The sequence below is a fragment of the Budorcas taxicolor genome, chromosome 16 (genome assembly GCF_023091745.1).
Source record: "Budorcas taxicolor isolate Tak-1 chromosome 16, Takin1.1, whole genome shotgun sequence".
In the NCBI taxonomy this organism is placed as follows: domain Eukaryota; kingdom Metazoa; phylum Chordata; class Mammalia; order Artiodactyla; family Bovidae; genus Budorcas; species Budorcas taxicolor.
Window position 1 is genome coordinate 28,226,832 of NC_068925.1, and position 27,617 is coordinate 28,254,448.

Sequence of the window (27,617 nt, forward strand, 5' to 3'; positions counted from 1 at the left end):
AGACCAACCCCCCCCAAAAGAGAACGCTTCAAAATTCAGTGATTTTTGCACCTTTATCTTTGTCATAGGCTATTACAAGGATGGGCTTCCAAGGTGGCTCAGTAGTGAAGAATCTGCCTGCTAATGTAGGAGATGTGGGTTTGATCCCTGGGTAAGGAAGATCCCCTGGAGGAGGGATAGGCTACCCACTCCAGTATTCTTGGGCTTTCCTCGTGGCTCAGCTGGTAAAGAATCCACCTGCAATGTGGGAGACCTAGATTCAATCCCTGGGTTGGGAAGATCCCCTGGAGAAGGGAAAGGCTACCCACTCCAGTATTCTGGCCTGGAGAATTCCATGGACTGTATAGTCCATGGGGTCACAAAAAGTCGGACACGACTGAAGCAATTAAGCAGGCACATAGGTTATATATGAAAGTTGTTAGGAGAGTAAATCCTAAGAGTTCTCACCACAGGAAAAAAAATTTCTATTTCTTTCATTTTGTATCTACATGAGATGATGGATGTTCACTAAATTTATTGTGATTATCATTTCATGATGTATGTAAGTCAAGTCATTATGCTGTACCCATTAAACTTATACAGTGATGTATGTCAACTATATCTCCAGAAAATTGGAAGGTAAAAAAAAAAAATAGTCCAAACTCTCGTATGCTCTTCATCCAGATTCACCAAGTGTTGACGTTTATCGTATTTGCTTTATTCATCTCACTCTCTATCTACATATTGAACCATTGAAGAGCAAACAGAGACATCATGACCCATTTACCCCTAAATATTTCAATGTGTATTTCCTAAGAAGAAGGACATTCTCTTACAAGACCACAATTCAGTTCAGTTCAGTTCAGTTCAGTTGCTCAGTCGTGTCTGACTCTTTGCGACCCCATGAATCGCAGCACGCCAGGCCTCCCTGTCCATCGCCAACTGCCGGAGTTCACTCAGACTCATGTCCATCGAGTCAGTGATGCCATCCAGCCATCTCATCCTCTGTCGTCCCCTTCTCCTCCTGCCCCCAATCCCTCCCAGCATCAGAGTCTTTTCCAATGAGTCAACTCTTCGCATGAGATGGCCAAAGTACTGGAGTTTCAGCTTTAGCATCATTCCTTCCAAAGAAATCCCAGGGCTGATCTCCTTCAGAATGGACTGGTTGGATCTCCTTGCAGTCCAAGGGACTCTCAAGAGTCTTCTCCAACACCACAGCTCAAAAGCATCAATTCTTTGGCACTCAGCTTTCTTCACAGTCCAACTCTCACATTCATACATGATCACAGGAAAAACCATAGCCTTGACTAGACGGACCTTTGTTGGCAAAGTAATGTCTCTGCTTTTCACTATGCTATCTAGGTTGGTCATAACTTTTCTTCCAAGGAGTAAGCGTCTTTTAATTTCATGGCTGCAGTCACCACCTGCAGTGATTTTGGAGTCCCCCAAAATAAAGTCTGACACTGTTTCCACTGTTTCCCCATCTATTTCCCATGAAGTGATGGGACCGGATGCCACGATCTTCATTTTCTGAATGCTGAGCTTTAAGCCAACTTTTTCACTCACCTCTTTCACTTTCATCAAGATGAAATAATCCAAATCAGGAGACTTAATATGATTACAATTTAAACACAATATGATAACAAATTAAATTTAAATACAACTAAAAATTACAAATTTTTCTAATTCTCACAGTAGTGTTCTTACTAATATTCTTTCTAATCCATGATCCATTCCAGGATTACCCTTGCATTTAGTTGTTTTGTTGCTTTAGTTTCTTTTAATCTGGTACAAATTCATAGTCTTTGTCTTTCATGACAGTAATCATTTTTAAGATTATGGGGGGACTTACCTGGTAGTCTGGTGGTTAAGAATCCGCCTGCCAGTGCAGAGGACATGGTCTCGATCTTTGGTCCGGGAAGATTCCACATTCCATCATGTGGCAACTACTGAAGCCGTCGAGCTTTAGAGTCTGTGCTCTGCAATAAAAGCCACCTCAATGAGAAGCCCTCACACCTCAACTAAAGAGTAGTCCCGTCTGTCACAACTAGAGAAATCCCATGAGCAGCAACAAAGACTCAGCACAGCCAAAAATAAAAATAAATAAATAAAAATTTAAAAAGATTATGGGGTAGTTACATAGATTTGTCTATCTCAAGTACAGGTTATGCATTTTTGGTAGGAATACCACATTATGCTATGTCCTTTTCGAGCTATCATATCAGGAGCTACATGATGTCAATTCACTCATAGCTTGTGAAGTTAATTTTGATCATTTGGTTATGGTGGTGTCCACCAAATCTCTCTATTGCAAACTTCTTTTTATCTTGTAATTGATAATTAATTTGTGGGGGTTATTTTGAATCTATGTAAATATTATTTTCCAGATCACACTCTTACTTTCTCATTTTAGCATATTTTGATGATTCTTGCCTAAATCAATTTTTTATGGAGATATAATTCACGTATTATAAAGTTCACTATTTAAAAAAATACTTATTTTTTCCTTTATTTGGCTGGGTTGTTAGAACACAAGCTCTTTCATTGTGGCCCTGGGCTTTAGTTGTGGCACGCGGCTTCAGAGTGCACAAGCTCCATAACTGCAGCATACAGGCTTAGTTGCCCAAGCATGTAGGATCTTAGTTCCCTGACCAGGGATGGAACCCGAGTCATCTGCATTGGAAGGTGAATTCTTAACCACTGGACCACCAAGAAGTCCCCAAATTCACTATTTTAAAGTGTACAATTCAGAGGTGTACCCATCACCATTGTCTAATTCCATAACATTTTCATCGCCCCAGAAAAAAAATCATACACCTCTTAGCAGTCGTTCCCCTTTCCCCTGCTGTTTCCAGCTTCTCAGAGCCATTAATATACTTTCTGTCTTTATTGTCTTGGCTATTTCAGGCATCTCATATCAATGGATTCATACAATATGTGGTAGTTTGGGTCTTGCTTCTTTAATTGAAACCATTTTTAAGGCTCATTCATATGGCAGTTTTAATCAATCCTACATTCCTTTTTGCCTAAATCAATCATTAGTACGGTTCTTGAAAAATGATGATATTCTACATTGTTTCATCTACACTGACTACTGTTGTTCAGTCACTCAGTCATGTCCAACTCTGCGACCCAATGGACTGCAGCACACCAGGCTTCCCTGTCCTTCACTATCTCCCTAAGTTTGCTCTAACTCATGTACACTGAGTCCATGATGCCATCCAACCATCTTGTCCTCTGTCTCCTCCTTCTCCTCCTGCCTTCAATCTTTCCCAGCATCAGGGTCTTTTCTAATGAGTCAGCTCTTCACATCAGGTGGCCAAAGTATTGGAGCTTCAGCTTCAGCATCCGTCCTTCCACTGAATATTTGGGGTTGATTTCCTTGAGAATTGACTGGTTTGATCTCCTTGCAGTGCAAGGGACTCTCAAGAATCTTATGCAACACCACAGTTCAAAGGCATCAATTCTTCAGCACTCAGCCTTCTTTATGGTCCGACTCTCACATCCCTGCATGACCACCACAAAAACCACAGCTTTGACTATACGGACCTTTGTCAGCAAAGTCTGACTCTGCTTTTTAACACACTCTAGTTTCGTCACAGCTATTCTTTCAAGGAACAAGTGCCTTTTAATTTCATTGCTGCAGTCACTATCCTCAGTGATTTTGGAGCCCGAGAAAATAAAGTCTGTCACTGTTTCCATTGTCTCCCCATGTATTTGCCATGAAGTGATGGGACCAGATGCCATGACCTTACTTCACTTACTAGTTAACATTATTTTTATCTCCCTGTATCAGAGAAGCACTTTAGGAAAAATTGCACTGTGAAGTCAATTTCAGACACGGTTCGTCTGCCCTCAAGTCGTTTCCAATCTTAGATGAAAGGTCTTACAGTGACCACCTTTCCAGGAGTTTACGTGATCTTCTCTCCTTCCCACTTGAACTAGCATCAAAGTGTCTCTGCCTGTCACCCCATAGGCTCCTCCCCCTCCTCCAGGTGCCCCTCCCGGCAGCTCAAGAGAAGGAAGTGACGCACCGGAAGTGTCCCTGTTCCCCTTGCAGAGGGGGGAAGGAATCAAACCCCCAAGATGGCGGCAGCGTCGGAGGAGCGGATGGCTGAGGAAGGAGGCGGCGGTCACGGCGACGGCGGCTCCCCTTCGGCCATCGCCTCTACCCAGCGACTGCCCCCACCGCCCCCGCCCCAGCCCCCGCAGCCGGGGTCCCAGGCGCCCCCAGCCCCGGCGCTGGCTCCGGACCAGCTGCCTCAAAACAACACGCTGGTGGCGCTGCCCATCGTAGCCATCGAGAACATCCTCAGCTTTATGTCCTACGACGAAATTAGCCAGCTCCGTCTGGTGAGGCCCCCTGGGAACCCTTGCCGCCCTCTCCGAGAGCCGAGGTCTGGGGAGGGCCCGAAAGGGTAGAGCGTTCCCCGGGGAGGGAGCCCCTGGCGAGCTGCAGCTGCAGCTAAAGCACCAAGCGCACCCCTCCCGCCCCAAAGTCTCTCTTGGGGCTGGCCCGCGGCGTTTGTCCAGATTCCGCCCTTGCTCGAGGAGTGGGGGCGACTGCCTGCAGGAACTTGGCTTTGAGAGTCTGGGGGGCTCGGGGGCTCTGTGCCCCCGATCCGGAAGCGGGGACACGGGCGGGGGCAGCAAGAACTGGGCTTCCAACCTCTGTCCGGCCTGAGCGTGGACGCCGAAGGGATCTCACCATCTGCCTTTTGTATATCACCTTCCAACCCCAGGCTGGAGTTGGGGGCGAGCACTCCGAAGTAGGCGAGATTATCCCGGCTAGGTTTGGTCTGTCTGTGAGAATAACGTATTGTTCCCCCTACTACCCAAGTTTCCTTGTTGCGAAAGATAAAGTCAGATTGGTCCGTGCTCCCAAAAGCCAGTAGAGGTTTGGAGGAATTCGAACTCGTTTTGGTAACCTCAACCCCAGCGCCTTGGTTGACCAATGAAGGCAATCCTGAGAAGTGACTATCGGGCTTTGCCTCACCCCTGACACTTGCCACCCCCTAGTGAAGCACCTTGCCCCTTGAGGAGGTTTTTTTCCTCTCTTGCATTTCTTTTCTAACTAGTGATTTACGCGCCCCCCGCCAGCTTTAGGAGAGGTTTTATACCTTAAAATCACAGTAAGTCTGTCCATGATTAATGAAAATAAATGAATTTGCCTTTGGGATTTTTTTCATCCCAGAGGCTTCACTGAAGGTTCAATGACTACCTTAGTTCAGTCAGTCAGTTATTTTGCTTCCTCAGTGAATTTATCTTTAAGTGGTAAGGAAATTGAAGGAGGTGGACATTTTGAAATGATTACAAACCGTTTCTGTGTAGAAGCTAAATATGTGGTCGGGGTTGTTTTTAAGAGGACAAAGGCATATCTGAATGTGCTGTGTATAGCGTTTTCTTAATAATCAATAAACTCTATTTTAGATTTACACCTTCAATTTAAAATTGATCATAATTGTATTTTTAAGATGGAAGCATATTTTTTAAAGGAGGCTATTAAATATTCAAACTGGTGAACCATTTATTTTCTTGTCAACACAGCACATCAACCATGCCAGTCTGCAGGATAGAAAATTCATTTGAAAAGTAGTATTTTAAAATGATTGTCCCTTAAATGATTGAATTTCCAAACATGTTATCCTAGAATTTCTTGTAGAATCCTAACTATTCCTTCGATTTTTGATAAAGAATGATATTTGATCAGAATTCTTGGTATACATTCCTGTTGCCTGGAAATTGGACATGACATTTGAATTGAGCCTTTCAGCCAGACAATGCCTTTGTAAAGCTTGGAATGTTCACCTTCTGTTTTATAAGAATTGAGAAAAACTGTGTGTATGTGGGGTGGGGGGGGGGGGGAATGTTCATTTGTTGGTCAATTTACTTCTTTAAAAATTAAAAACATTCTTAAAGGGGAGAAAAACAGCCTATCCTAGGGGACAGAGTTAAAAACACATCCCACAGTTTATTAGTAAATGACATCTCTTTCAAATGAAATACTCAGCTGCATTCTTATTTTTAAGCAGTTATCTATTCTAGTATTTTAAAGATACAAATTTTGTAGTTTCAGAGATTTTTATCATAAGGAGTCCCTTACCACCCCCCTAAAAAGATTCAGCTCCCAGTTTTACTTCTTAAAGATGGTTTTTTTTTCTGTTTTAGTAATGGGGAACTATTTATTTCTTTCTTTACTTAAGGTTAATGGATAATTCTTAGATGAAGTGGGTAATCTTTTGTGGCAATTTGGAAGGGTCTTTGGTTTTAAATTCTTTGGTTCATGTCATAAGGTGCAATTCAAGTAACATGAAAGATTCTTGCCACTAGGTGTCAGCATTAATTTAATTATGGTCATTAATGAAATTGGCAGTCTAGCGATAGTGCATAGTATGTGCTTTCCATGCCTTTCCTAATTTAAGTGACCATTTATCCCTAACAGACTGTTTGCGAGAAAATCAATACCAGTTTGTATGCTGCTATCTGGCATATAAATTACATAGTTTCTTTTATTGTCAAGTATTTTTTTGAGTAGAATTAAGGTTGGGTGTACTTAGAAAAAAGTAATATTAATTAAGAACAGAATTAGTTTCCATAAAGCTAAATGTCAACCATTCAGTAGTTAATGAGCTAGTTTACATATTTGTCAGGTGCTTCTTTTTTACTTCCTTCAGCTTACTTGCCCTGTTAGAACCTTAGGCTTCCCAGATGGCTCAGTGGTACAGAATCCACCTGCAGTGCAGGAGACACAAGAGACTCAGGCTCAATCCCTGGGTCATGGACGATCTCCTGGAGGAGGAAATAGCAACCAGTCCAGTGTTCTTGCCCAAGAAACCCCATGGACAGAAGACCCTGGAGGGCTACAGTCTAAAGGGTGGCAAAGAGTCGGACACAACTGAGCACACACATTAGGACCTCAGTCATAACTATTGTTAACACCTAAATTAGAGGACAGGTGCAGGGTCCATGTACTTACTGCTCTATATTTGCTTAATACAGTTTGTCCCAAGTTGCTAAAATAACATTTTCCAATTGACTTTGCTTCCTCTTGCCATGAATAATTGAAATTTGACTCTCCAGTCTGGTTATTTCCAAAGGAATGTCCAGATCCCTTATTGAACTGGATTTTGTTTTATTTTTTCTGCCCTTGACTGTTGCTCCCAAAATGTACCTGGAACTTGGAAATCCTGGTTACATAAAAATAGTTCTTTAAATATTTAACTTCTCTAATATATTTTAAATTATTTGGATGAAGATACCTTTTTAAATGACAAAATGTGTTCTTTGAGTTGTTTTCCAGTAAATCACATAAAGTTGTGCTGACAGGTATGAGAGTTTTTGAAACAAGTGGCAAAGGTTAAGGAAGGTCCTGCACCTAGTTGCAGAGCACATCACAGCCAAATTGGAACATACAACGTTGACCTGTGAGTACAGAGTTCTCACTGAAAAAAAAAAAAGTACGCAAGGCTTTTTAAAAGTTGTCTTAGGGAATTCCCTGGCAGCCCAGTGGAGAGATCCTATAGATTTTTCCTCTGTGGTTCTAGTGGAGCTCCTGTAAATTTAATGGAATCCTATAAGTGGTTCAGGACAGATTTGATTAAAAGTTCAGTTCAAGTGTCAAGCTTATTATCTGGAATGAAATTTTCCATTTGACAGCAAGATACATAAATCTATGTTTTTGTCCCAGGATATTTCTCTAGTGCACTCTAGCTGGTTAAATCTATTACTCATTTATAGTTCCTTTCACATCTTTTCTTCAAATGTGTTGAAAAGTTCAGTTGTAGAGAGGGTTGACTGGTAGAAAATATGAAGGAAAATGGGAAAGTATTACCTTTTTTTTTTTAAGTAGGCAAGGTGTCTTCCTTATATCTCTTTCTCTATATCAGTAGTTCTCAATTTTGTCTCAAGACACCTTTACATTCTTAAAAGTCACTGAGGACCCAAATCGCTTACCTTTGAAGATTCTAAAATACCCAAGAATGCACAGTACATAATTCCATTAGCTGTCATCACATGTCATGTTGCCACACACATTCTGCTGTGTCTTGTGAGAGAATAAGCATGAAAATGGCAAATAACATCTTAGCATTATGAAAATGATTTAGCTTCAGAAACTCTTGAAAGGATCTTGGGAACCACAAGGGTCCCTTGACCACACTTTGAGAACTATTGCTCTGTATCACTGTATTATAGAAAATACACTGTCTGTACTGCTGGGGGGTTTTTCCCTACCATGTCATCATCAGGTTATTTATTTTATTAACAAATTCTTAAGTATAGGTAAGAAATGATATTTTGGGAATACTTCACTCCTGCAGATTCTCAAAGGTGTCCAATCAGTAACCCTGTCTACAATATCATCACTGAGACAGAATGTACACACCTTCCTTGAGCGCATTTACAAAGAATCAGGATAACAAATGCATAGTAGTAAACACAAGAATGTTGAGGTTAATCAGCAGAGGCTTCCTCAGGGTCATGAATTTTTATCCAGTCAGTAAAGATGGAAGAACATTCCCAGTAGAGGGGGGAAAAAAAAAGATATGTAATTATCCTAATTGTTTTGTTCAGGCTAATATTAAATTTATATTTTCTTTCCAAGTGCATATGTAGGAGGGACACACAGGGAATTTTTTAATTTGTTGTAATTTTACCAACAGACAATTGAGAATTAACTCTCTGTCTCTGTATATAGTATTATATCTTAAATGGTCCATTACCAAGAGGATAGAATTTTTTTCTTATGAAAGATTAAAGTGTTCTTGTGAAAGAGATGGGAAGTTGTATAGGACTGGCTCATTCATTGTTCATTTTTTAAATGATTTTATCACCTCTGTCCATGGGATCACATAGAGTTGGACAGAGCTGAGCACACATGCACCTGTCATTAACTTTTTGCCACATTTACTTTATCTTGTACGCTCATTCACCATTTGAAAGTAAGGTGCAAATACAATGACATTTTACCCCTAAAATACTTCTGTATAATCACAATATCATCACTTCCAAGGTATTTAATACTACATTTTATATTCAGGTTTCTCAGTTGTCACCAAAATGTGTTTTGATAGCTTGGAGACGGGTTGGGGAGGTAGTTAAGATTCTTAAATCTAATAAAGCATTAGTCTCTTTAATCTGGAATATTTCTCCCACCTTTTCACTGTTTTCATTCTTTCATGACTTTCTAAAGAATCCAGCCCAGATGGCTGTCAAATATTCTGCACAGATTTGTCTGATTGAGAGGATTATAGGAAGATCTTGGTCTAGCTCCATGGCAAAACTTTAGTAGTGTGGCAGAAATCACCCCCGCTAAAGTCCTGCTTTCTAGACTCATGCCAGCAGTTTCTATAGCAGTAGAATATTAGAGACCCTAATCAATTGAGAATAATTAGGATAAACATTTCAGTCTACATAGCTACTGATCACTGAATTTAACAAGACACAAATCAGGGCTTCCCTGGTGGCTCAGTGGTAGAGAATCTGCCTGCCAGTGCAGGAGACACAGGTTCAACCCCTAGTCCAGAAAGATCCCACATGCCTCGGAGCAGCTAAGCCCTTGTACCACAACTACTGAGCCTGTGCTCTAGAGCCCAGGAACTGCAGCTACTGAAGTCCAAGCACCCTGAAGCCCATGCTCCCCAACAGGAGTAGCCCCCGCTTGCTGCAACTGGAGGAAAGCTGGTGCAATCCAGCACAGCCAAAAATAAATAAAATGAGGGGAGGGAATACACAGATCAAAAGACCTGGACTGTTCCCCGCCCCTGACATAGCTTGGTTTTTATTGAGGTACCATCCTAGGCACTTTGCTAACCCTTGAAATGTGTGGCCACTATGAAAAAGTGAGGAAACAGAGTAATCCATATTAAAGTCCATATTAGAATGATACGTGTGTGTGTGAGAATCACTATTTGCTGGAGGACCCAAATTCTTAATTTCACTTTTTGCCCTTAATGATTGGATGACCTTGAACAAGTCATATAAGTTCCTAAGGCCTCAGTTTTCTCATTGTAAAAAGAAAGGGTAGATTCTGGTGTCTTATGTCCCTTTCAGGTCAAGGGTCTAATAAGCAGCTTAATCTTTGATAATAGCTTCCTTATTAATTGGGGGAAACTATGGGAGTTGGTGATGGACAGGGAGGCCTGGCGTGCTGCAATTCATGGGGTCACAAAGAGTCGGACAGAACTGAGCCACTGAACTGAACTGAATTGGCTTTCCAGGTGGCACTAGTGGTAAAAAACCCGCCTGCCAATGCAGGAGACATAAGAGACGCAGGTTTGATTCCTGGGCGGGAAGATCCGCTGGAGGAGGGCATGGCAAACCCACTCCAATATTCTTGCCTGGAGAATCCCATGGACAGAGGAGCCTGGTGGGCTACAATCCATGGGGTCACAAAGAGTCGGACACGACGGAAGCGACTTAGCACGCATGCATTGACTATTCAGTTCATTTGAGAACTGTAGAGAATGAAATGAGTACATTAAAAATATGATTCCATTATAATATTTCCTTGATTCTAAGATAGAGTTTCATATTTTAACATTTTTGAAATGATAATGCATCTTGATCAAATTATATTATTATAGTGGTACTTTAAAAAAATTCTTTTTATTAAATTGAAAGCATATCTTAAAGTCTCCACAGCATCTTAAAATTGAAGAAACCCAGTGTATTTTAAGGCATCTAAGATATCTGAGAAAGAAATGCTCAGTAGTTAAAATATATACTGTAAGATTATTCCACTGTCAAGTGTTAAAAGAAAAATGTACATCTTGGAATCAACCAAGATTTTACAGTAGAGATTTAACAAGAAAATTGTGGATTTCACGGATTTAAGGTATGTGTCTTGCTTTTTTAAGAAGGGCCATAGTGGCACAACACATTGAAAAGGATTTCTAAATAAACACAAGTGATGAAAAAAATTTTTATTTTTCATCACTTGTTAGAAAATGGTAAAAAGAATAAACATGGCATTTTAAATCTTGAAATTATTAACAAAGAAAACAAATCTGTTCTTCATACTAGAACAGCAAATAACAGGGACAAGTTAAATGTCTCTATTGTATACTTACTCCATTAGTTACCTTTTGTTTATATAGTATGTGTTTTCCTAATCTCTAAATATATTATTGATCATTTTTGACATAGTCATCATCTTTGTATATTAGATTCTAGAATTTTTCTGTCCTGAGTAAATTGCCAAACTGCTAGGATTTTTGTTTTGTTTTAATACCTGGGGAAATATTTCTTTTCTGTAGCCTTGGGAAATAACTAAAGTAACCCCAAATTTAGCGCTACACTTTAAAAAGGTAATTTTGTTTTGCAAGTTAATATGCATTGATAGCAGTTCTAATTATACTGCTCACCTTGGGGAAAATTAATATATTTCTGTTTTGTAGAGGTCACTTTGGTTCCTTCTGAATCCTAAACGAAAGAGAGCTATATGCTCTATGGTGTTTTTGGTTCTATGCTATTGGCCAGTCAGCGCTCATAAAACACCTATGAAAGGAAGACTCTTACATCCAGCACTGTTCTTGCCCTGTAATGGAAACTGGCGCTTCAGGTCTCCTGGGCTCTGTGGCGCTAGTCTAGTTTGCTTTTGGTGCCTCCTAGCTTCTGATATTTTTTAGTTGAAGTATAGTTGATTTACAGTATTTGTTTCAGATGTATGCTTTCTGATCTTTTCGCCAGCTTTTGACTAGAATGATCAGTTAAGACTCATTTGTAAGTCTTTTTTCGTGTCTTTCACCTCTTTATTTGGGATTCATCTGCAGTGGTTTCAGCTATCTTCGTGTGAGATCTCCAGAACCTTATCTTCAGTTGTAACATTATAGTTGCTTACGGAAAAGGACCAGTCAACTGTCCCAATACCAGGTCTCTCCCAAAGTGGATGCTCTTTTTCCTTTTAAATTTTTATTTCTCATTACTGTCTGATTTTCCTGATCAAAACATGGGAGATTTTATTCTTCTCAGCTTTGCTTACGTATCTGATCTGTCTTCAGAAGTAGTTAGCTAATGGTTTATTCATTCCAGGCTTTGTGCCTTTGTTCCATCAGCATTAACTTAGCAGTCCTGTCCTTTCTTCTTTTAAAGCCTAGGATCACGTTAAGTCTTCCTTGGTTGACCTTACCTGGTTATTTATTTATAAAAAATTACTCAGTCGATTGTATGCTCATATTAGTCAGTACTCCTTCCATTGCATTTCTAGATTATTAAAAGATTCCGAAATTGAGTATTTAGCTAGATTTAGTGCAGCAAAATTCTAGAATAATGAAATAATTTAGAAAGTACCTTGGAAGTTATTACAGCAGTGTGCTGTGTGCTAAGTCACTTCAGTCACGTCCTACTCTGTGCAGCACTACAGACTGTAGCCTTCCAGGCTCCTCCGTCCATGGGATCCTCCACACAAGAATACTAGAGTGGGTTGCCATGCTTCCCTCCAGGAAATCTTCCCAACCCAGGGATTGAACTGCTGCTCATCTGCCTGCTGTATTGCAAGCGGATTCTTTACTACTGAGCCTCCTGACTTTTTCACTTTGTAAATAAACATTTTTTTTTTCAGTTTTATAGAGATGGCATTGATATATAGCACTGTATAAGTTTAAGATGTACGGAATAATGATTTGACTTTTAAAAAAATTAGGAAATCATTACCACAGTGGATTTAGTTCCATTATTCAACTCAGACATTATCAGAGAGGTTATAGAGTCCACAGAACAAGAGTATTTTTCTACAAAGTTGTGTTAGAGGGTGAAAGTGAAAGTGAAGTCGCTCAGTCGTATCCGACTCTTGGCGACCCCGAGGACTGTAACCTACCAGGCTCCTCTGTCCATGGGATTCTCCAGGCAAGAATACTGGAGTGGGTTGCCATTTCTGCCTCACATTAAATAGTTTCAACAACAATGAAATCCCCAATTTTTATTCCTCAGAGTTCATTTTGAAGTCTTTGGGTGGGGTTTTTTTTCCTACTTGATAATGTCTGTTGACTTTTGGACACAACTGAGTGACTGAACTGACTGACTTTCTCCTATGACAGATTAGAATTTAGCCAGCTTTATATCCCCTCATCACACACACCAAGACATGCTTTCTTTTTCTTCCTCCAGTAACATGATAAATGTTTCTTTTTTCCTCACACAAAGTTCAGTACCATTGTTTATGGCAATGTGGTTCTCAAATGCAGTCCAGGTTTACCAGAAGGATTCCCAAGACTCAAGGAGTCTATATAATCTAAAATATTTTCATTACTGTACTAAGGTATTGTTTGCATTTTTTACTCTCATTCTTTCACAAAGGTCCAGTGGCGTTTTCCGGTAGTTCTGTGATATGTGATGGTATCATCATACAGCTAATGAAATGTGCACTTGTATATTGTGTTTTCTAGAATTTTCTTAGGTAAGAATACCTCAGTAGATTAATGCAAAAGAAGCAGATATGAAAATTCACTTATTTCTATTAAACTACTAAACCTAAACTAGATTAAAGAGATTTGTAGATGTACTCATTAAATATTTTGTTTTAGAAACATTTATATCAGTACATATTGGGTTTTTTTTTTCACTAGACACTGAACAAATGTTTATAACTTATTCAGTTAGAAATAGATTCCACTGTATTTTAAAATATGATTTATTAGAATTACTCTATCAGTTAAGTATCAGTACTTTATTATGTTTTCATCTACTTTGAAATTGAGAAGAACTGTTTACGTTCATACCTTTCATCTGGCATACTATTATATAGGGAATGGCTAGTATTTAGTATTCGGAGAAGGCGATGGCACCCCACTCCAGTACTCTTGCCTGGAAAATCCCATGGATGGAGGAGCCTGGTGGGCTGCAGTCCATGGGGTCCCAAAGAGTCTGACACAACTGAGCAACTTCGCTTTCACTTTTCACTTTCATGCATTGGAAAAGTAAATGGCAACCCACTCCAGTGTTCTTGCCTGGAGAATCCCAGGGACGGGGGAGCCTGGTGGGCTGCTGTCTATGGGGTTGCACAGAGTTGGACACGACTGAAGCGACTTAGCAGCAGCAGTATTTAGTATTAGAGTATCAAAACCTTTATTAGCTCAGCCCAGTATACCAGAATTTTTATCAGGAGAAAGCAACTTTTGAGTTTCATCAGTACTTGGTTTTAGTTCAAGCATTTGTATTTGGGTGCTATGAGAGATAGAAAGAAGCGTTAAGACAGCCCTTGCCTAATCGACTTAGCCTTGATGTAGATTTATCTCAGTTTCATCTCAGAATTGTGCTTTCAACATCCACACCTGTACAGTGAGAACTGAGGTCCAGGTTGATACCTCTGAGTCAATGCAAAATAGTCAGGAAACAAACAACAAACATATTTTGTGTAGTAGGTTTCATTAAGATAAGAAAGATACTGGGATATTTCAGAAATATAAGAGCTGAGTATATAAAGCAAAGTTTTCAAATTAGTGGTAAAGTTAAAATTGTTAACAAAATTTTTTAAACAATTTTTAGATAGCGATTTATAGTTTACCATGATTTAATGTCTGTTGTTTTTTTTTTTTAATCCTAATGATATCCCTGTTGTATGAGGTACTAGCCATATTTTACAGACGTCTGATTCAGGCTTTCAAAAAGGAACTGACTTGCCCAAGGACGTAAAATGGCTGGACTCAAATTTAGGTGTTCTGACTTTAGATCCTATGCTTTTATTATATAAAGATACCATTTTTAAAGTTGTTTCTGCTATACATGTTAAAATATTTTGAAGGATATGTATGACAGTATCTAGTATAGGCTTTGGCCAATATAAACTATCATACTTCATCCAAGTAACTAGAAGAAATGATTTAAAACTTTCATTCTGGTAATGATAAAAACTTTGTGAGGGGTTAGACTCAAGTTTGAATATGTATTTTTGGCCAGAGAAGAATTTTCTTGTTTCAAATCATTAGAAGCCTTCAAATACTTTGTTTTAATGATCTTTAGAATTATAGACTTTGACCATAATAGTGGGGATACATTCAGAACATTCCACAGATACTGAAAATAAAGAATCAAGTGGGACTCTGAACTTCCACTGCGTGAGTTTGATCCCTGGTCGGGGAACTAAGATCCTGCAAGCCATGTCGCACAACCAAGAAAAAGTCAAATATATAAATAAATGAGGAAACATATATATTATTTTTTAAAGGGTAAATTATTCCTTACTTACATATAGTATTAGTTTTTAAATGTAGTATTGCAGGTTACAGTGAAGAATTCACATATACTGATTCAAAGATTCAGATAGCAAACTGGAGAACAATTCTAGCACAGAGAACTTTGAACCATCAGTTAATGAGTCTAAGTTAATTGTTATCAATTTGTTTTTTTTTTTTAATTAATTTTATATACTTTTTTGGCTGCACTATACAGCATCTGAGATCTTAGTTCCCTGACCAAGGGTTGAACCCACACACCTTACATTGGAAGCATGGATGGAGTCTTAACAACTGGATTACCAGGGAAGTCCCTTTATTAATTATTATTGGAGTATAGTTGCTTAACAATGTTGTATTAGTTTTTGCTGCACAGCAAAGTGAATTAGTTATATATATACATATATATCCCCTTTTTAGATGAAGTTTTTACTTTTAAAATTCTTTCTCATTCTGTCTTCCCATAGGTTTGTAAAAGAATGGACTTGGTCTGCCAGAGAATGTTGAATCAGGGATTTCTAAAGGTGGAAAGGTACCATAATCTATGTCAGAAACAAGTTAAAGCACAGCTCCCAAGGTATGTTATGGTTCTCAGTGGCAGTAATTCTACAACTGGGGATTTTGTTTCTTGATTATTATTATTTTTTAAAAAAATCTAAGTAAGGGTTTACATGTTAAATGGTTTCCATGTTTTTGTAGCAAAGTATACACAGATCACAATAAATAATTTTACTATGGTTTGTTCACACTGGCCACATCTGTTCAACATTTTAGTTTGAGCCAGGGCATTTAGGCAAGAAAATGAAATTAAAGGCATTCAGATTGAAAGGAAGAAATAAAATTCTATTCACAGATAACATGATCTTATATACACATGATATTATATATGAAATACACTGATTAGTTATCAGAGCCAAAAACAAGTTCAGCAAGGATACTAGATAAAAGATTAGTATACAGAAATCAATTGTATAATGCTATGCACTAGCAATAAACAATCCAAAAATGGAGACAATTCGGTTCACAATAGCATTGATAGTAATATATATATATATATATATATATAAAACAAAAGAAGTACAAAGCTTGTTTGTTAGAAACCAGAAAGCACTGTTAAAAGACATTAAAGACTTAAATGAACGGAAAGGCATTCTGTGACCATGGATTGGAAGGTTTCGTTTTAAGATGGCCAGGGATTGAATCTGCGTCTCCTGTGTGTGCAGCATTGCAGGCAGATTCTTTACCCCCTGAGTCATCTGGGAAGCCCATTAAAATGGCAGTATTCCCCAAATTGATACATATATATATATATTCAGTGGTAAAGAACCTGGCTATCAATACAGGAGACATAAGAGATACAGGTTTGATCCCATGCACCTGGAGAAGGGCATGGCAACCCATTCCAGTATTCTTGCCTGGAGAGTCCCATGGACAGAGGAGCTTGGCAGGCTACAGTCCATGGGGTTGCAAAGAACCAGATGTGACTGAAGCAACTCAGCACACAGAGCAACCCCTATCAGAATCCTAGCTGTCTTTTTGTAGAAATTGACAGACTGATCCTGTAATTCCTATGGAAATACAAAAAACTCAGAATAATTAAAACAATCTTGAAAAAGAATAATATTGGAAAACTACCATTTCCCAGTTTCAAAGCTTTAGCTACAATAATCAGTCTGGTGCTAACATAAAAATAGACATACAGATCAATGGAATAGAGTCCGGAAAGTCAACCTTTATATTTTTTGTCAATTGATTTTCAACAAGAATGCCAGGAAAATTCAATGAGGAAGGAATAGTGTTTTCAACAAATGATGCTGGGACTAAAGAATGAAGTTGAAGATGTTCCTCAAACCAAATAAAAAAATTAGCTGAAAATGAACCGTAGACTTAAGTGCAAATGTCAGTGCTATATTATAAAACCTTGAGAAGAAAATGTAGTCATAAACCTTTATTAACTTGGATTAAGTTCTTTACAACACCAAAAGGACAAGTAACAAAAGAAAAAGTAGACAAACTAGAATTCATCAAAATTTAAAATGTCTGTGCCTCAAAGGACACCATCCAGAAAATAAAAAGACAGCCACAGAATGGGACAAGACATTTGCAGCCCATGTATCTGCTACGGGACTTGTATCCAGATTATAGTAGGAACTCTTACTACTCAACAATAAAAGGGGGAACTACCCTGGTGGCCAGTGGTTAAGATTCCACACTTCCCCAATGCAAGGGGCACAGGTTCAACCCCTGGTGCAGGAATTAAGATCCCACATTTTCCTGATGTGACCGAAATATTTTTTTTAAGGCATAAAACAAAAGGTAAATAACCCCAATTTGAAAATGGGCAAAGAATTTGATAGAAGTTTCTCCAAAGAAAATGTACTAGAGGCCAAACATCGTTAGTCATCAGGGCATTGCAAATCAAAATACTATGGGATACCAGTGAACACCCACCAGGATAGATGGCTAAAATTTAAAAGGACAAATGTTGGGAGGGAGATGGACACATTGGAACTTTCACATATTACTGGTGGGATAATGAAATTTTGCAGCCACTTTACAAAACAGTTTCTCAAAAAATGAAATACAGAGTTACCAAATGGTGCAGCAGTTTCACTGCTGCATTTACTGCTTGCTGTATATGCATATGCTGCTGTATACCACATTTCACCGCTGTGTATACTCAGGAGAAATGAAACTATGTCTACCCAAAGTACACAGTACTCATTGCATTATTCATCATAGCCAAAAAGTGGAAGCAACCCAAGAGTCCAGCAACAGATGAATGGATAATCAAAATTATGGTATGTCCATATAATAGAATAATACTCAGCAATACAAAGGAATGAAGAACTACTGAGACCTCCTTCTACATGGATAAACCTTGAAAACATGCCAAGTGAAAGAAGATAGTCACAAAACACATACTGTTAAGATTCCAGTTATCTGAAGTATCCCGAATAGGCAAATCCATAGAAACGGTAAATTAGCTGTTGCCAAGGGCTGGATAATGAGAGTAATTAATAATGGTTACAGGCTTTCTTTTTATGATAATGAAAATGTTCTGAAATGAGATGGTAGTGATGGGTACACAAGTGTGAATATACTAAAAATCACTAAATGGTACCCTTGAAAAGTGAATTATGTCTCAAAACTTTTGAGAAGTTAAAATGAGCTGATCTTAGAGCAAAAATATATGGTCTCTTGTCTTTATGTCCATGTATACTTCTTTCATTTATCTAATTTCTCTGATTCTAATAGCCATTAGGCTTGAGCTTGATATAGCCAAGTGAAAGTAAAGTTAGTTGCACAGTTGTGTCCACCTCTGTGATCCCATGGACTGCAGCCTGCCCATCTTCTCTGTCCATGGAATTCTCCAGGCAAGAGTACTGGAATGGGTTGCCATTTCTTTCTCCAGGGAATTTTCCCAACCCAGGTTCAAACCCAAGTGTCCTGCATTGCAGGCAGATTCTTTACCAACTGAGCCACTAGGGAATCCGTGTAGTCACAAGGGCAAAACACATAAAAAATAATTTTTTTCAAATTTTTTATCAATAAATATTTGATTGATCCTTAGCAAGGATTTCTAAACATAGTGATTCATTTATCATTGCAGTTAAATTATGACCCAATTGTAGACTTCTAAATTAACATGTAAATGTTAGGCTTACATTAAGATATTTTGTTTGGTTAACATTTTAGTCCACAGTACTTCTTTTAATGGTTGCTTTTTTTTTTTTGGTAGGAGAGAGTCAGAAAGGAGAAACCATTCATTAGCTCGGCATGCAGACATCCTCGCTGCTGTTGAAACAAGGCTGTCATTATTAAATATGACTTTCATGAAGTATGTGGACTCCAATCTCTGTTGCTTCATCCCGGGAAAGGTAAAATAGAATTGCTTACTTAGTAACAGCTGGGTTGGATTGTGTAAACTTTAAATTACTATGAAGTTTCAGAGTGATTTTTTTAAATGACAGAATCACTCCTACTTCTTTGGTCATCTGTGAATTCAGTAGTCACAATATTAGAGGGTAAGTTGTATAGACAATTGTGGGCTTTTGACTTTTTTTTTTTTTGTTTGGCCACCACATGAGGCACGCGGGATCTTAGTTTCCTAAGCAGGGATTGAGCCCAGGGCCCCAGCTATGGGAGTGCAGTCTTAACCAGTGAATTGCCAGGGAAGTCTCATTGCTATTTTGAATGGGTTTCTAAGAATGGATTTGTTTAGCTTCTGTGCAATAACTTATATAAATATATATCATTTATGTGATCTGTATACTTAAAATTATGATTATGAAATATGCTATAGAAGCTCTACTATTCTTCAGGAAAGGTTTTTAAGGGTTCATACGCAAAGAAAAAATTTTAAGCTTTTACTTTTTGTAAAGAGGCCAGAGATAAAGCAATGAGCAGGAACAGTTATTGTCTCTGCCTTCAAGATTGTTGCCATTTTAGGGAGGGGGGTTGGGAGAGACAAGCTGGTTTTGTTTTGTTTGAGAAATGTTTCATGAAAACAACTTACAAACTTCCAGATTGGACAAGAATACATAATTACAGTATAGCAGTATACTCTGGGCTAAGTAATAGTGCTGTTTAACACAGAAATAAGTTTATTGTGGTGTATATACTGTGACTGAGTTAATAAAGGACCCAGAATTCAACATGCTGCTCATACCTTCACTAATACCTTGCTTCTTGAATTGAGTGTAAATTCAGAATGAAATAACTTCAGTATCTTTTTATGTGGAAGAGATGGAGGTAGAATTAAAGATCATTTTGCTACTTAGCTGCTACTGGCAAAAGGTTCCCTTAACATGGTTGGAACTAATTAATACTTAGTAAAATTTGAATGCTCTCTTTTTGTTATTTCCATTGATAATTAACATTGGCAATATTTTATTACTTTCTTCATTTTCAATATTCTGTAATGTTTGTTGGGAGCCAGAGGAGTCCTGTTTCTTATTTGAAGTATTCTTTGGTATAGCTCACTTTCCTCATATTAGCTACTGATGCTTTTCTATAAAAAGGTGACCAGTTAGAAACTTTAGATTCTAATTCTTAGGCCAGATTTTATCCAGGTCTAATTCATAGGTCTTAATTCTTGATGTTCACGTTCAGTGAACGTGAATAGGTTGTCTCCTATAGCCTCATAGTTTTTATTGCATATCTCATAATGTTAAGATTATGAATATTTAAGACACCTCTCTAAGTTTCATAACTTCAAGAGACAATTCAACCAGTTACTGTTAATGGGAGCTGAATAGTTAGCAGCAAAGTCCATATGGCCTGCAAAGCCAAAGATATTTTAGTACCAGCCTTTACAGAAGTTGTGTATCTGTTGTTCTAGTTGATCAAGATCATGTGATTGAAATGGTATTTACTGTCTAAACAAATGAGGTTAAATTCAGTTGAGTCTTGCTATTTTTTTTGGAAACCACTTGTTTTCTCTTTTAATTCTAGTACTAACTGAGGTAGCAGTGGAGGATGTTTTCAGTTTTGAAGCTTATGTGTATCCCCTTGGGCATTTGCTTCTTAACTGAGACCTTTACCTTACCTGCAGTGGAAAAGTCTTCCATTTTTCCTTAATGTTATCCATTTCTTCACAAGATCTTTTCCTAATTTATTTTTCTCCTACAAGTCTGAACTGGAAAAACAACTCCCAAAAAACAAGTAATTTTTGTTTTGATTATCACTTTGGTTTATTCTGCCATCTTTATAGCTTATATTTTGCCTAAATCAACACTGTATACTTAGATTACTACTTTTTATTTTTATGTCACTGGTACTTTTTAGCTTATTTAGGCTAAGTCTAAACTGCTAACTTAACATAGTTTGCAATATTTGGGTTGTTTTATCATTGTTCTTTTTTGAACTTTCTCATCCTTAAACTTTCATATTCTGTCTTCAGAACATAAGGATATGGCATTAAGTTTCACATCTGTAAGTGAAGACATTCTATGAAATACTTTTCTTTCAGTTTAGCATATAATCTTGATTTGGTATATGATTTCTATAGTAGTTTATTCTTGGTTTCCCCAGCATCTTGCTCCTGGGTTCATTTCACAAATTAGTTTTTACAAGTTACTCAAGTGAATCTGGGTAATAGCAACATTCATTCAAATTAGATTGCCTGATATATACCAGAATTTTGGACCTTTAACAGTTGGGGGGAAATTTTTTTAAAAATTATTCTCTGAAAGAACAATCAAATTTGTTTGTAAAATTAAATGGTAGAATGAAGATAGAAGATTAAATGTATGTTTACCTCTTAACTTCTCCCCATACTCTGCTCATTGGAGAAGAGTAAATGATGTAATTTTTAAAAGGAAGAAAAGATAAAGCCCCATGAAAAGGAGGTCAAGAGAGTAGACAGTAGCAGCAGGATTTTGGAAGTTGGAAAGTAGATGAACAAGTGATAACTGACTTAGAAGAACTGAGGAAATTAATTCCTAACCTGGCAGTGGGGGAAGCTGGGAGTCAGTGTAGTATGCACAGCTGAACCTCCAAGAAATTCTAGAATTGAAAGCACTTCTGAAAATGGGGCTAAAACAGAAAGGTTGGTTGAGAATCTGTATTTAGGAATGACTTAAACCTGTAGGTCCCCTCTCCAACTCCAAACAAGCTAGATCATTGCCCTTCTACCCAGTGAAAATCTAAGGCTTATTCATGGGAGGGGTTTAAAATGGAGTCTCTTGACAAGGAAACCGTACTAACAACAAAGGCATTTAAAGGTCTGTCTAAAGAATTCAGACTGGTTGGGAGTTTGCCACTATGAGTTCTGGGAAGGATCAGCAAACTTTTCTGTAAAGGGCCAGATAATAAATATTTTTGACTTCGTGGACCACATGGTCTGTGTCATGTCATGGTCTGTTTCTCAACTGAGAAATGGCCATGAGTCTACATGTGGTAAATGAATGGGTGTGCTCATGTTCTAATAAAAGCCATATTTACAGAAATAGGCACAGGTCAGTTAGGGCCACAGTTGCAGACTCTGACCACTATATTGATGTTCCATTCATCTTTTCTCAGAATCAAGTATAGATTCTTGGCTTATTCCTGTATAGATTTCTCAAATCTTCTATCTGACATAAAGAAGTCAAACTTTTTATAGCAAGTTCTTGATCAGTATCAGCAGTTCACACAAACTGAAAAACACATGGAGCAGAGGCCAACTATCCATTCCAGGAAATATAATAATGAAAAAAGACATGAATAATTTCTTCATTGTTACTAACAACCCCAGTAAACCTTTTGTGCTTATTGAAATACAGTGGTCTCCAAAAGTCAGTGTTTTCACGGTATAAATGATTGTCAAAATGATTGTCATGAAGCTAGATTTCCCTGAAAGAACTTAAAATCTGTAGATTTTGTATTGCTGGTTTGTTTTTAATGATGTTTTCGGTTGGGGGGTGGGAACTGGTGATGATCACTTTCTTTATTCTTTTTTTGAGGGGTAGCTTTCTTTTGATGCAATTTCGCATTTACACAAAAATTGCAAAAAATATGAAAAGGAATTCCCATATTTCTTTTATCCAGATCAGCAATTATTTACCTTTTGTCTCATTTGCTTTTATTCTCTCTCTGCATATGTGTTTCATTTTTCTGAACTGTTTGAAGAAAAGTTGGAGATACTGTGACCATTATTCTGAAATATTTCAGTGTATTCCCTAAGAACTAGGACATTTTCTTACTTAACCACAGTACAGAGATAACAAGCTCAGGGAATTTAACATTGATCCAATACACTGATCGGCTGTCCATATTCAAGTTTCATTTCTTATCCCAATAATAGTTTTCCTAGCTATTCTTATTTCTGAGTCCAGAATCCCATCTAGGATCACACATGAATTTGTTAATTCTCTTTAATGTGTAATAATTCCCTACACTTTGTGTTTCTTAGGCTTTAAGTTTTTGAAGTTATTTTGAGGAATAAATATCCTTCAATTTGAGTCTATCTAATGTTTCCAGAATGTTGTATTTTTGTTTCTTTTAAAATTGGTTTTAGTTTAAAGACATTCTTAAAAATAACTCTTGCTTAGAAGCATTTCCTCCTTTCATCTTGCTGGTCCTCAAGTAAATACATGCAGTCATTGAACCTTTAAAATGAAAAAAGAATTCATCTATTTTCATTGAATTTTTTAGGTCCCTGTTCTTAACACCCCTAAACTCCACCTTTACCACTAGTTTGGCTAACTAGCAGATCTGATCAGCTTTTTATGTGCTGCATTTTTAAATATAAGCAAGGAGCAGAGAATCACCAGGCTAATAAGAAACATAAAGTAAAACAAATGGAGAAAAAAAAACCTTTGAGAAAGCAATACAAAGATATAAAACTTGAACAAACTGTGACTAATAGTCTAAGAGAAATATTAATAAGAAAAATACAGACAAACACATGCCATATAAAGGATTATTCACAAATATGGAAGAAAAAAGAAATGAGAGGAAAATTAAGGAAATCTCAAGTGGAGCAAAGAGAAGGAAATGGCAAGCCACTCCAGTATTCTTGCCTGGAAATTCCACGGACAGAGGAACCTGGTGGGCTACAGTTCATGGGGTCACAAAGAGTCAGCCATGGCTGAGCACATCAGCAGTTGGAACAAAAAGAAACAAAATGAGAACATACAACGTTCAATATTCTAACGGGAGCTTTGTTTACTAAGGGCAACTCTGGTAGCTCAGCTGGTAAAGAATCTGCCTGCAATGCAGGAGACCCTGGTTTGATTTCTGTGTCAGGAAGACCTGCTGGAGAAGGAATAGGCTACCCACTCCAGTAGTCTTGGGCTTCCCTGATGGCTCAGCTGGTAAAAAATCCTCCTGCAGTGCGGAAGACCTGGGTTCAATCCCTGGGATGGGAAGATCCCATGAAGAAGGGAACAGCTACTCACTCCAGTATTCTGGCCTAAAGAATTCCATGGACTTTAGTCCATGGAGTCCCAAAGAGTCGGACACAACTGAGCGACTTTCACTCACTTGCACTACTTTGTTTGCTAAACAATAGATTAAATAAGATAGAAATTCTCTCATCTATAATAGTTGAAAGCCTTAAATGATGTTCATCGTATCTCATTTATTACTGTGCCAATTTAAACATAAGCATGATAGAGTAAACTGTATGTGCTGGGAATGTGATAGTTGCTCACATTTGGTTTTCATTTCTTACCATTCTTTCTTAAAACTTAAAAATATTTTTCACAAGTATTAATTATCCCTAGTATTCAGCAGTGGCATATCACTTGAAAAGTGTATAAATAGCCATTAAAGAGTTTAGGGACCTGCCTAAGACCTGTGGTCTTTACACTGGATACCAGACTCAAACCATTACATTCTTGTTGCTAAAGTAATTTTCAGAAAGTGATTAAACCTATTCAGAAAATGAAATATTTTAAAATCAGGTAAATGCTGTGCTTTTCTTAACCTGTGTCTCTACAGCCGTTTCAGCCGCTGATGACTCTGGATGCGAGGAGCAGTTTGGCTCTAACATGCTGTCTTTTTTTTCACCTTGTCCTTTGCTTGTAGCTTTTGGACACAGGAAAGAATGTTTTTAATTTTATTGAAAACATGGATTGAATGAGTCACTTAATTAAAATAACCTCTATGTAGTAAGACTTAAAAACACTAAATTTCCTAATAGAACACTTGGGCAAAGGGAAAGAGATACACCTTGCTTTCACACTGTATTTAGAAGGCTGAATATGGTAGATAGGAATATTTCACATTATGGTTTACAGATGTCATGTAGTGTTAGTAATCCCTATGCGATATTTTGATATGAAATTAATTCTGAAGAATCAGGGTTATGGAAGAGGATTCACTACATGATAAATTTATTTTAAAAACCTAGAATAAATGCATGGTACCTAATAAACTGTTAGTTGCTCAGTCATGTCTGACCCTTTGTGACCCCATGGACTGTAGCCTGCCAGGCTTCTCTGTCCATGGGATTCTCCAGGCAAGAATACTGGAGTGGTTTGTCATTTCCTTCTCCAGGGAATCTTGCCAGCCCAGGGATCGAACCCCAGTCTCCCGCATTTCAGGCAAATTCTTTACCGACTGAGCGACCAGGGAAGCTGGTACATGGTACATGGCAACACTATATACATTTTGATTTCCTGGCCAACTCCTCACTGCGCACTCCTCCCTTAGTCATGTACACCCTCCTCCTGCTCAGACTTCTCTTCTCATTGAAATTCTGCTTCTTTCTCATTGCCAAGTCCTTCGTTAGGCCTACTCAGTCCTCAAACAAATCCTATCCCTGTCTGCTTCCTTTTTCACACAATGCTTTGCTTGTACATTGAACTTACTCACTTTGAACTAGTCTTTGCTGTGTATGGGTCTTTCACTAAGTCATCTTGCACAGGTTAAGATGTATGTCTTATTCATGCTTGAGTCATTGTAACAGTCATTTCTAGTCTAGGCCAAACATACTGTAAATATTCTTCTGTCTACCAGTATTTATGTACATAAACTTACTAGGTCCATTTATCCTCTCAGTAAAAATTTTGTTAACAGTGACCATTGTATTCAAAACAAAATCTAGCCTCTAAAAATCATATTCTTGTATTGACTTTAACCTTGTAGCTTATCCCTAAACAGTTTTATTTAGATGTGTCAGTATTAGGCAGTTTATGTTATTTGACCATCTTTATCACTCATTTAACGAACGTTGATTAGGGTGTCTGCTATGTGCCAGATACTGCTAGGCTGTGGGGGTCTGACAGTGGAAACTAGGTATGGCCTCTTCTCTCATTGAGCTTACTCTGTTATGGGAAGAAGAAATTAACAGAAAAAGGCAGTACTTCAACCTTGTAATGTGTATTCTGAAGAAAAAATAAAGGATTTGATGAAGGTGTTAACATACTTAAACTGAGAGAGGGTTCAGAAAAGACTGCTTACTCCGAGAAAGTGTTACTGAGACCTCAAGTGTGAATAAGAAATTTGGGGCTGGAGAAGGTAGGGCAGATAATGCAGGGAGAGCACGACAGAAAAGAGATCATAATGCGCAAAGCCCTGAGCAACAGAGAGAGAGGGTCTGCTTTAGGTCAGAGAGCTGAGGGTCACTTGGCACCTGTAGGTGGAATGTACCGGCACTGAGGACGACATCAAATAATACTGGAGTGTTGCAGTTCTTTTCCTACTTATGACACACATGTAGCGCTACCATGGATCGGTTAATATCCTATCACTAGCAGATTCTTTGTAGTAGAATGTGACAGACTAGTAATATGAAGGACTACTGCTAAAGTATATAAGTGTATATTTTGTAATTGACCATTTTGTATTTATATATAAATATTAGGTAATTTTTTTAGCCCCAGAACAGTAAAGATGAATATGAAACATATACAGTATTATAACAAGCCCAAAGCCAGCTGTTACAGGTGGTAATGTTACCATTGGTCAGTATATCAGTTAAGTCACCCTGTAGATCTCTGTAGAATTTGAAAACAAGCAGTCACCTTACTCCCTGTTTACGTTTTTTTTTTTTTTTAAATAAAGTGCTAATGAGAGCTCATTATTTTAGGTGATTGATGAGATTTATCGTGTGTTGAGATATGTCAATTCTACCAGAGCCCCTCAGCGAGCTCATGAAGTACTTCAAGAGTTAAGGGATATTTCCTCCATGGCAATGGAATACTTTGATGAAAAGATTGTTCCAATTCTAAAGAGGAAATTGCCAGGATCAGATGTATCTGGAAGACTCATGGGCTCTCCTCCAGGTATCTTTCGTTTATAATACTTTCAGTTTATAATCATGTTCATACATAGGTTTGTAACTTGCCTTTTTTTCCTCCCACTTAACTGTGTATCTTGAACTTTTCTGGGTCTGTAACTGTGTATCTGCAGCATCATTTTTAAAGACAGATTAGATTACAGACCATATCTTACATAGTTCATCCACTGCTGTTATGCACATTTGTCTCCAGGTTTTTCAGTATTTGAACCACACTGAAGAACAATCTTACAGCTGAATCTTTATACATATCCATAATTTTTAACTGGGCATAAATTTGTTAGAGCAATTTTTAGTAAAACATTTGTTTCATTCAGATTAGTTAGCTCCCTGGAGTACTCAGTAGAGTGAATGGGTGCCTGTAATTTAATAATAAAGCTTATGGCATCTCAGTATTAATGTATCTATTACTTATTGAGTACTATTATGTGGACAGCACTATACTGTGTCCTATGAAGACTAAAAAGAATTGTAATACATGATATCTGCTCTCAAGAATCTTACTATTTCATAGGGTAAGACATAATCATGACTCAAATTATTGCAGGCAAGAGAATAGTTTAAAGGAGTGTCCATTTACATGCCAAATGAGTAGAGAGAAAATCTTAAGGAAGATAAGATCATTGTTGGCTGGTCTGATTGAGACTTCACAAGAGGTGAGAACTGATCTGAGCCTTGTTAGTTGGCTAAAGGTAAGCTGAGAAAGAACAATGTATCAGTCAAGGAAAATATTCTGGTTA

The 27,617-nt window shown here is 37.9% G+C and overlaps 1 protein-coding gene across 1 annotated transcript in view; it reads left to right on the forward strand.

Annotated features, from left to right (window-relative positions):
• Nucleotides 1-4,058: 4,058 nt before the first annotated feature.
• FBXO28 (F-box protein 28) overlaps nucleotides 4,059-27,617 on the forward strand; it is a 28,886-nt gene continuing 5,327 nt past the window's right edge. The window contains exons 1-4 of the mRNA XM_052653698.1: nucleotides 4,059-4,332; nucleotides 15,614-15,723; nucleotides 18,889-19,027; nucleotides 26,668-26,863. Coding sequence (XP_052509658.1) covers nucleotides 4,066-4,332; nucleotides 15,614-15,723; nucleotides 18,889-19,027; nucleotides 26,668-26,863 — 712 coding nt within the window. The 5' untranslated portion in view covers nucleotides 4,059-4,065. The remainder of the gene's footprint in view (nucleotides 4,333-15,613; nucleotides 15,724-18,888; nucleotides 19,028-26,667; nucleotides 26,864-27,617) is intronic.